At 44.9% G+C, this 11,516-nt stretch overlaps 1 protein-coding gene across 1 annotated transcript; it reads left to right on the forward strand.

The window, feature by feature from the left end:
• The first annotated feature begins 6,560 nt into the window (after positions 1–6,560).
• On the forward strand, positions 6,561–11,516 carry FAM237A (family with sequence similarity 237 member A). The gene is made up of 2 exons (XM_013952198.2): positions 6,561–7,090; positions 11,377–11,516. Exons 1-2 carry the CDS (start codon positions 6,682–6,684, stop codon positions 11,514–11,516), a joined length of 549 nt encoding a protein of 182 aa, XP_013807652.1. The 5' UTR covers positions 6,561–6,681.

Consider the following 11,516-nt stretch of genomic DNA (forward strand, 5'->3'; position numbering starts at 1 on the left):
TCCAGTTCTGGGCTCCCCAGTACAAGAGGGATGTGGCACTACTGGAGCGAGTCCAGCAAAGGGCTACAAAGATGATTAAGGGACTGGAGCATCTCTCTTATGAGGAAAGGCTGAGAGAGCTGGGCCTGTTTAGCTTGGAGAAGAGAAGGCTGAGAGGAGATCTTATCAATGTGTATAAGTATCTGAAGGGAGGGTGTCAAGAGGATGGGGCCAGACTTTTTTCAGTGGTGCCCAGCGATAGGACGCAAGGCAACGGGCACAAACTGAAACACAGACAATTCCATCTGAACATGAGAAAAAACTTCTTCACAGTGAGGGTGACAGAGCACTGGAACAGGTTGCCCAGAGAGGTTGTGGAGTCTCCTTCTCTAGAGATTTTCAAAATCTGCCTGGACGCGATCCTGTGCAAGGTGCTCTAGGTGACCCTGCTTGAGCAGGGGGGTTGGACTAGATGATCTCCAGAGGTCCCTTCCAACCTCAACCATTCTGTGATTCTGTGATTTCACACAAAGCTGCGAAAATTTGGAATTCTATTCAGCAAAACACAAGTTTTCAGCTAATAATATTTCTTAAAAACTTTTTTTGGATTGAGGCTTAAATATGTTTCTGTCATCATTCAGATGGTTTCACAAAGCTTTATGTTGGGTTCAGGTATTGCTGCTTATGAAGGTAAAGACAAGCAATACATTGCGAACACTATCCTACATTGCTGCCTCTCAGTGTTGAACTTAATTTTTTAAATTTGTAAGGGCTTACATTGCTCAAGCAACCATAAGCCATAGCCTAGTAACTGCTAACGCTAAACTACATCAGCGGGTTCTCCAGGAACAAACCACAGGAAGGGAACAACTCTGCACATAGCTGTTTGTGCCTTTACAGTCTTCAGAACACCAGTATCAATGAGGTGCTCTCCTACTTTTCTCTTCCCAGCCCCACTCCTACAACCAGCTCATTTTAACATGTTTAGGTTTTAAATTGACATTCTTCTGGTAAAGATATGCCATTACTGTAGTGCTTCATGATCTGAAACAACTCTTAGTTATGAGATCAAGAATAAACTTTCCTTCACAAAATTCTCCTTTTGCAAGCGACTCTGGATATGATCTACAGCCCACCTGAATTAAATCCATTCATAAGATATGGTAAACCCATTGAAGATGTGAACACTGGCTGTCAGGGGAATACATCATGCAGCACAATGAAAGAAAGTTTATTCATAGCCTAAAAAGGGCACAGAAAGCTCTATCAAGAAAGAGTACACAGAATTGAATGAGACGGCCAACCCTTCTACATTTCTTCTCTGCAAGGAGGTTGAGGTGATGAATCCAATTAACAGAAACCTCTTTCCCAGAAATAGAGTATGAGTGCTCTGGTTCAGAGGGACCAGAGCATAGCAGGCTCAGGAAGTATTTATGGAGCACAGTATGTTATCTGTAGCAGTATTTCCCTTGAGCAGCAACTCTTATTTCTGTTAGATCCCCTGGTTCAGCACCCTTGGGTCTACCAGAATGATTCTGAGTGGAATGAAACCAATGTTTTTCTTGATCCAAGACGAGATAAAGTGCTCCCCAGAAGGGACTCAATTAAATAAACTCGCTTCTTACAATGAATTCAGAAAGGTTCCAGCTTGGCAGAAATATATCAGTTCACAAGAAACATTCCACCTTTTCCTTTCCAGTTTCAGCCTTTCTCCTCTACACTTAGCAGTACAGGGCAGAGTCCTTAGAGCACTTCACCACAGACGGAGCAATGGCAGGAACAGCCACCACCATGGTGCTATAGTCCTGCTCTGTTGTGGCCTCCTGTGCCCAGAGCAGCAACAAACACAAGCAGCCTCAGAGTCTTTTCTACCTAGGAGCTGCCTTCAGGTTACACCATGACACTGATCTCTTATGGCCACACTTTTTCCTTCTCTACCACCCCATTCAACCCAAAACAGAGGCTGGGAGAAGCACACTGGTTATTCAGCCTTCCTACTCACCAAGGTGGCTCCATAAAGTGCAAGAAACTGACACAGCTGACAAAAAAAAAAACAGGGAGAAGCTTGAGGACCATCTTAGTCCTAGAACCTGGGAGAAGGAAGTCTCATGGAATAGCCTGTATTTGATAGCACAGAGAAGAAATGCTGGATTTCCTATTCAGGACAACAGGCTTTCCCCTGCCATGTTTCAAGGGCTTGCTGCAGGGTATTAAATTCTTCATTTCTTTCCAAAGTCCCTTTTGGCAGTCAGTGCTTACCATTCTCAGTGCCACATTTCTTAAGGAATAAATGGAACATCTGCAAATCTGCACGAGTCCTACAATATAATTATCTACATTGACTCTAGTCAGATGTTCCCCCACCCCCAAAAAGGTTCCTTTTACTTTTGTCATAAAGTAACATTACTTATGCAAAATACACTTTGACTTGATTTACTAATTAAGAATAAGAAATAAAGTGTCAGAAGAAAAGAACAGTGCAGTCTATGTTGTTGTGGACACATTGAAAGATTATGGGCTAGGAAAGGAACATGCTTCTCCATTTACATGGACTGGACGCACAGAAAGATTTAAATTATAAAGATGCAGATGACTAAAAGAAAACCAGTGTTTCAGGCCAACTTTCCAGCTGGTGTAAAGTGGAGTAGCTCTGCTCACTTCAACAAGGATTATCCTGGTGCAACTGAAGCACAGTTACTTCAGAGAAAAGATTAGGTTTCTAAGTGCAAATACTGAAGGGAGCTGTCAGTGAAACAGTCTTGAACCTTGCCTCCCCTCCTATCCCCTTCCCCCGCAAAAAACGCAGGCTAGTTCCTAGATGGTTTGAGCTGGTACAGCTCCACTGACTTCAGATGGTCAGAGTACTGCATGATATGACCTGTAGACTACCCAGAATTATGAAAGAGAATAGTCTCTCCCACCCTGTTGCTTCAAATAGCAGTGTTAAGAAAGTTATGCTGGACACTGTTTAGTGGCCTGTTCCTGGAGCCCCAGCACCAGCTTTTTGGGATAAACAGTTTATTGCAGTGCAGATGGATATGAAGGGGTGACTACAACAGACATAGTGAACACGAGCAGAGTTGTCATTCGCACAGTAGAGCACAGGCTTTCCTTCCTACCCTGCACGCACCAAGTGATGGCCCTTTCACCAATGTCCACCACCTGTTTCCTTGCCTGGCCTATTCCCAGCATGTTTCAGGTTTTACAGCCATTCCAAGCACGTGACAGGGGAGAGGGGAAACAGCCAAGAGCCTTACAAGGAGGATATGCAGCAATAATATACCACACTATAGTTATTTTTCTAGGGGGGAAAAATACACTCAGGGCCCTCTCCTTCAGGAGGGAACACAGTCCCCCAGGGCAGCTCTCTTTTACCCAGAGCTGTGTGAATTGAGCTGCAGTGAGCAGCTCAGCTCCGTCACTGCAATAATTCCTTTACTGGGTTCTTCTTTAGGACTCTGCTTCAGTTACCAGGAGAGCTGCACCAGCTTGCTGTTGTGTGGGCTGAGCCCTGGCCAGCAAACACCCCTCTTTGGGCCAGGCAGACTCCCACTCTGGGGAGCCCCTCTGGCAGCCTGGCACAGCAAGCAAGATGCCAGAGGCAGGCCTGGACACCTTGGGCTCCAGTGTGGGGACCTGGTCTTTACCCTTGGCCCCCAGGGCAGCATCACTAGGAGAGAAGGTGAGAGGAGGCTGCAGCTTTGCCAACTGCAAGGCAGGGGCTGTTCCTCTTCTACTGACAGCCCCTGAGCACAGCTTCCCTTGGCCAGAGGCAACACCTCTCCCAGTCTAGCCCCCAGGAGCCGGTGCCACGGGCTGTACAGAAAGGAGGACAGGCCGGGCAGACAAGCAGAGCCCCCTTGCAGCAGGGCCCCTCGGGGGGAGGCGGGCGGGGGGCAGTCAGGGGCTCCCCGAGTCGGGGTGCAGAGCAGAGGGACCAACGCGGGGCAGGAGCCGCGCTTCTCGCCGGAGGGGAGGGAGCGCCCGGTGCCCGGGAGCGGGTGGGGGCTTCTCCCCGCGCCCTGACGTAAAAACTAAGCGGGGCTGCTCGCTCCGGCTTCTTAAGGAGCGCGGCGGCGCCGGGCGCGGAGAGCGCCCTGCCCGCCCTGCCGCCGGAGCGCCGAGGTAAGGACGGGCGGCGCCGGGGGGACGGGACGGGACGGGACGGGAGCCCGGGACGGGACGGGAGCCCCGGGCAGAGCCGCGCGCAGCTCCGGGCGGCTCGCAAACGCCGCTCGCCACCGCGGTCAGCACCTAAGCTCTAGGATTGAGAACAGCCGTAATTCTTAGCTCCAGCCATGCAAACGGTGACAAGTCAGCTAATGAACTTTTTTTTGTTGCAAAGCACTGTACATTCCGTGTGTGTGTGTGTTTAAATAGTGGTGGTGGTAGGGGGAAGTCAGAGCCCTGAGCATCCCCTCAACTCTCCTCAGCCATCTAAAAAATCCCGAGGTTTGCAGCAGACTAACAGCAGAATGCTCCCTCACTTCAACCAGATCATACGGGCTAGTGCTCCCGGCTACTGGTCCGGACCCACACCACACTAAATGCCGCAGACCCGCAGACGCCCGCCCTGCCCGACCGTCCCTTTGTTCACACCTCTGACAAATCCAGAACCCCTCACCCTTGTTTTATCCAATTTTGTAACTTAGAAAGTTTCCCCGGGGTGGGGGGGAAAAGCAAAGTAACCAACCCAATCGTTAACCAATGCAAACCAGATTGCCCCCTGCCCAAGTGACAGCATCATCTTTAAAAGACAATTTTAGTATCACGCCTCAGTTTGAACTATCCTTTTTTTTTTTTTTTTTCCCCATGGTCATATCTACGATTGCTAAATTGTTTTCAAAACCAGTAAAAGAAAAAAAGACTTTTGAAAATAAGGAGTGTAACTAAATCCAAATCTTGTCAGAGGAACAAGGCAACTATACCACAAGAAGAGATTTCAAAGTAACTTTTGAGCTTGCTAAATACGAAGTTAACAATGTCCCTTGAAATGTTACAGTAAGCGTATATCTACGTGCATGTTGCACAGCATACCATGCATGGGTGTCTGCTATCCCGTGGAAGGGCTTTTGTGCACAAACCAGTAAGAATGGAGTAGCGACTCACAAGACTTCTACAGTTTCGCCTTTGAGAGCCATCAAAACCTGCCTCGAGCAGCAGGGCACACAGCAAGGTGCTTCTAGAGATCTTGGCCACAGGCATAAGGACAGCCCCATTTTGTTAAAGTAAGCAGCAGTGTAACAGGGCTCCTACCACTGCTGTCATAGGTGACAGCCCTAGGCATAGCAGTACAGGAAGACTGTGCTATCCCTCTTCTATTGATTAAATGCAGGGGTCAGATCCAAGACCTGTCAAGCCAAGTCTGCTCACAGGATCCTAACTCAGTTTAAAAATGACTGTAAACAGTTGGAGAGTTAGTTCTCTGAAGTCTAAATACCTCCAAAGTTTTCCCAGAACCCCATCAAGTAGCCAGACAGGGGGGAGGCAGTAATATCACTGCCAGGACTGAAATTTCTGAAGAGTCTCCTTTAGCTCCGCAGGGGAAATACAGTTCACAAAGGGCCCAACCCTCTCCCCCCTCGCACACTGGTGCGGGGAGAATAGCCCAGGACTGGGCTGCCTTTCACATGCAATCTGTCCGTACAGAGTTATCCTGCCTCCTATGTTTTCCTTTGCACAGCAGAGGGGCATTGCTTCTGCTGAGCACTCACAGAAGAGGCTGTCTACACAAAAACCCAGCTGCTGATTAAGTTAAGCTGATTGAGAGATCTAGTTAAAAAAAAAAGAAAAAAGAAAGCCAAAACACTCAAAGATTCAGCACACTTGTTAACACTTATTTGCCCCCAAAATGATCTCAGATGTTACCAATTGCCACAGAACCCAAACCTGTTACCTCTCATACACATTAGAAATGCGTATTAGAAATTAAATGAAGTTTGATGGAGATGACTGGACCTTGCTGTTCCTAAAAGGTTATCACTCTTAGGTTTTCCCCCCTGTAGCTGCTAGTTACCAAGTTTCACAATTCTAACAGACAATCCTTACAGTGATCTGCGACAAGCATCTGTACATTACATTACCAGAACAATTCAAGTTTATATACATGCGTGCATGCATGCTGTGCAATACAAGCTATCGTGCTGTGGCTTTGCTGTATCATCATTTCAGAACTGTTCTGCATTTTAACAGGTATCATAGTCCTGTTCAAAGGATGGTTTTGCAACTTACCATTAATTCATTAAAACAGTTACAAGAAATAGTTTCCCACCTGCTGCCCACAGATCACTGGGAGTCTGCAGATTATTTTAAAGGGTTCACAAAATTTTACTGAGGAAAGCAAGATGGTCAGAAAGTTTAAATTCTCTGTAAAAGAGTGGATTTTTATTTGCAGATCTCTAACCTTTTTCAATAAAGACAAAGGCTTTCAATATGAAGAAGTTCCAGATAAGAGTTCATCATACAGATTTAAGGATAATTAACAATTTTAACATATGCTTCCACTGCACAGAGTAATGCAACTCTACTGTATTTATACTCATACATGCAAAAGACTGCACACACATTTTAAAGACCTGAGGAAGAATTATGACTACATAAAGTACCTTCTATGTGATGTGAAATAGCAAGATTTTAATTCCTTCATACAATAGCCAGAAGTTTCTCCAGTTTCCTTTGTTTCTGTGACATTTCAGTGACACAATGGATCTTGGGAGCAGAGGAAGAATCCACTGCAACATGAGACTCACTTGCTCTCTGCTGATCATGGGAGCGTTCTGCATGACACCTTTCCTCTGCCATAGCCAAATTGATCCACTGGCTCTTGGGCGAGCAGACCCCCAGTGTTGGGAATCCTCCTCATCTGTCTTGCTGGAAATGAGGAAGCCTCGCATTTCTGACTCTGTCAGTGGCTTTTGGGACTTTATGATTTTCCTGAAATCATCAGAGAACTTGAAACACGGGGCTCTGTTCTGGGACCTGGCTCAGCTCTTCTGGGATATCTATGTGGACTGCGTGCTCTCCAGAACCCATGGCCTAGGGAGAAGGCAGCTAGCAGAAGCTGAACAGAAAATCACTACTCTACATTCTCAATTCACATGGAGAAACCAAGGTTACCACTCCTTTAATACAGATCTCTTAGGCAGTAACTAGAGGCTAGTAGGGAAAAAAAGGGATACAAGCTTATTTTGCCATGTGTTAATAGCACAGAAGCAATTGACAGGGCTGCACAAAAAAAACCCATCTGGTAGAGAACTATGTTTATGTTCAAAATGATCTCAGCAAGAATTTGACCTCCAAATTACCTGAACTCCAGTGATAGCTTTTAAGTTTCAAATTTGGCAGGGGTGGGGGAGGGTGGAGGGCAGGGATAGACAGTGAAAGACAGGAGGATTCAAACAAAAAAAAGGCAGCACAGTAACTGAACATAAAAAGATGTTCTGATATACCAACATTTTACCACTATTGTGCTAGCATTTCTAGCTAGGCTAGGTCAGCATTTCTCATTCTGATGGGTGCGTTACCCCACGAACAGTCATACTGGTGCTGCTGAGAAGAACAGCAATCTTGCAGCAGGATGATAAGGATACATTTACTTCCATCTAGTAGTCAACTGCTAGATATTTCTTCCTATTTCCATACTGGTAACTAGGTCCAACAGACAATGGAAACAAATCTAGGACTCAGGAGTGTGCAGGATTTCAGACACAGCTTCAGCTCTGGGAGGAAGAATAGGAGCTATGACACTAAATGCAGCAATTCCTAGTCTCCAGGTTCCCATCCCCAGAGCAGAATCCACAGGCTTAAAGTAAGTGCCTCACAGTAGGGTGAGAACTGACACCTCACAACAGGATCTGCAAACGGTAGCATGACACTCAGCCTTCCCACTCTCAGAAGGAAGATCCCGCATAGCTTTTCCTAAGTCTCACTCCCCTCCAAGGCTTCAGTTCTGGTCCCGCTACCAGCAGAAACATCCTTCCACTGGGAATATCCTCCTCCAGAAAGGGGAAGGTGCTATTTTTTGATGGAGGGGAAGAAGTGCTGCTGCTTCCACAAGCAGTTTAACATGTAAGACCCACAGGGAGGATGCAGAACTGCTTTTCCACCCAAAAGGATTCAGACTTCTATCTCTACTTCCTAGGTCAGTGTCTTAGTCATTAGGCTGTTAGGGAGCACTGTGCATGGAATAATGAAGAACCTCCATGGGTGGCTACCCATTAGGGTGTCTCTGAAGAAGGGACTTGTACTCACGATTCTTCCACTCTGGGGACAGCTATATGCCTTCACAGTCCCGGTCTCACAAACCTTGAATTGTGCGCTGAAAGATAGGGTTCAATAGGAAGGATAGAGAGGTCCTTACCCCCATTATAGAGCCTTATAGAGTGTCCTAGCTGGCAAGCTGGGAGGTGAGAGTTATGCGTTTGAGTCAACCCTCTCAAAGTCAGGAGGAAGAGCAACTCCCAAACGCAAGTCCAGTTTCTAAACTGTGAACCAAGTCACCACTACCTGCATTTTAAAAGCAAACAGTAGACCATATCCTGCCCTTCAAAAAGTCTGAGCTAACCACACAGCTCCGAGAAGATCTCTGCTATGTTGAGCCATGCTGACAGAAGACAGCCCAGAACCCCCTTCTGGTTCCCAAGTGGCCTTGGGCATCACAAAGGCACCAAATTACTCAGTCCTGGCAAGACTGCTGCACTTTTGAGCATAAGCAGAGTGCAGCTTTAGACACCTGGGGCAGTAGTAGTATCAAAACCTGACATGCCCACAAGGCTAAAGCACCAGATTAATTACTGTTTTCAAGACTGCAGCTTTGAATGTCATTGCCTAAATTCCCCCTAAGCCTTTTGTTTACATTTGGCTTTTCATATCTATGTCACACTCTGTTTTTCTTAAATAAACAGCTTTTGTCCAAGACACTGATTAAGGGTAAGCCTGATGTATTTTGAAGAAACAAATTACATGTTTTGTGAATAACTGTTTACTCCCATACAGAGAGATTTTAAGACACTACTTAGTATGCACACTTTAAGAGAAACAAGGATTTTCCCCACCCTTCCTTATTCTTTTGCCTCTCTGTTTTGTGAATTGTAATCAGTTCATCTGGTTTCTCTGTACAATTGATTAACACCAGTTAGTAGCAGGCAGCTTACAGCAGTGACAGCCTAAATTTCATTTTTTGAACAAGCTATCTAACCTCTCATCCAAGCCTTCCAGTTTCTTAACAAAGCTGGTTGTTCTAATCTTCGTAACTCCTGACCCTACTGCCTTGTTTAGTCACTGAAAACCGAAAAATCAATTGTTAATAATTGCAGATAGAAATCTCACACTAGCAAACGATGAGGAACTGAATTACCGCTTATGCATAAGAAGATGTACAAGCCTGTTTTCTCAGCCCAAAGAGCAGCACTGCTAGCATTTGAATGACCTTGTGTACTTCATTCCGTATCTACATGGGCAGATATGAATAGCTTTCAGCAGGCTGTTTTAAAAGTCAAACATTAATGCTAGATTTTTTTTGTCTTATACTCTTACTTTTGTATCTGTTGAGAACATCTTTGTTGATCTACACTGAACTTATTGGTTTTTATTCCTCCCAAATACTTGCACCAATTTAATCTTACCTTTTTTTTTTTTTTAAATGGTAAACAGTATTGTAAATCAAGAGCAACTTGTAAGCTGTATTCACAGTAGTACCTTAAACATATCATTGAAATGAAAAAGCAAGACAGAGATCTGAACTTAGCGCAGAAATACTGCTGCTAAGGTGTTATTATTATAGCATCAGATTTCAGAATGAAAGGGTTAACCACATGAGGCCATCGTAAAAATAGAGTATCAGGAACTGCGCTTTTCTAGGAAAAACAAACAAAAAATTCTAAGTCAAAAAACCTAGTGAAGTCCTTGGTAAACCTTTCAGATGTTGCTGAACAGAACCACACTATCACACCTAACAGGCACCTTCACAGTTTCTCAGACTCTGTTCATCTGGGAAACAGGACCAAGAGACCAAGTTTACCAAGACAGTGGTAGAAATAGTCCAGTCCAGACTTACAGCACCAAACGCTGTTTTCTGAATCACTCTAGTCCTGCTAGACTCCTCCTTGAGGTTACCAAAAGGTCTGAAGATACTCTTCAGGCTCTATCACAATCCATAAAAACCTTAACAAAAATCAAAACTGAAAAATCACTGCTAATTATGAATTATCTGAAAAACACCCAGGCTCCATCCACTGGAGTCCCATTTAATCCGACAGCATTACAACTTGATATCTCCAGACATCCTGCAGAGAAGTGCTAGTCAGCTCCAGACTGAGTGCAAAAGGGCAGATGAGGAGAGCCTTTAGAATTATCTGGCCAAGGTATCTTTAGCTACACATTCCCTTCCCTTAACAAAATCCAAATGCTATGAAAAAGCAGTTTTCACAAAAGCATTTTTCACAATACAACACTGGAGTTAGATGTGCTAGAGCAATTACAACTCTCATAAAGTCAAAACAAGGACTTGAAAATCACAAGGAAAAATGAAGCAAACAAAAGCAAATAAAGCTTTTGTACTCACCACAAATCTTCCTGAAGATCAGCTGTACAGAATAAACCCTCCTCAGCAGTCATGTAGCACTTCACTATAAACATTTGGAGAATACAAACACCAACCCCCCTCCCCCCGCCCTACTTTTTCTCTACCTTTTTTCTCCTGGTCCCACAGGCTCCTCTACTGCCAGGTCCCTCAGAGTGGCCACAGCTGTGCACACCTCCCCTCACAGGTGCAGGCAGTTGGGCTCAGATCAACCCTCACACATGGCCCAACTTGCTGTCCTGACTCTGCTGGGGCTGCAGGGTGCCAGCCAGGGCAGTGGGACAAAGGCTGCTGTATTATGCATGTGAGCAGGTATTGTGTTAAACAGTTACTTTTTCAGAAAACAAATGTGATTGAAAGAAATAAAGCCAATCAACAGGCTTTTGGAGATCATTGCATAGAAAATATCCTATCATTCTTCAAATGTGCCACTAACTTTTATGATAAATCTCATCTACTGTGCAAGGAGGTTGATGGCAAGTTAGTGAGTTGGTAAGACCAGGACATGACTCTGATAGTTGGGTGCTCTGACTTTGCTCACTACAAATAGGAAACTTTTATATGAACACTGATGGAAAAGGTCCATGCTGGGGGGAAAAGTTCAAAGTAACTTGTCAATGAAGGGCAACTTGCAAACAGAGGGATATGGCTATCACCAAAACAAGAGATTTTGGGGCAATGACAATTAGTTGCTGCTGATAAAATTGGGACAGTAGCAGCTAAAAATGGAGGAAATACAGATGTGGCAAGCTGAGCACTCAGCTGCTCTTTGTTGTTTGGAAATTGATAACTTTATATATTTTCATGTCACTTTTCAGGGATATTTTCTCATATTCAGAGGATGCCAGTTCTGAAGAAGAAAGATGTGTTTGAAGATTTAATAAGTGTCTACGTGCAAAAGAGTAGATCTACGTTACTTGGAAGAGTCACTGAGGAGCTAGGCAAAAAGAGGAAATAA

Source organism: Apteryx mantelli, chromosome 6 (assembly GCF_036417845.1).
Source record: "Apteryx mantelli isolate bAptMan1 chromosome 6, bAptMan1.hap1, whole genome shotgun sequence".
NCBI classification, from domain to species: Eukaryota; Metazoa; Chordata; class Aves; order Apterygiformes; family Apterygidae; genus Apteryx; species Apteryx mantelli.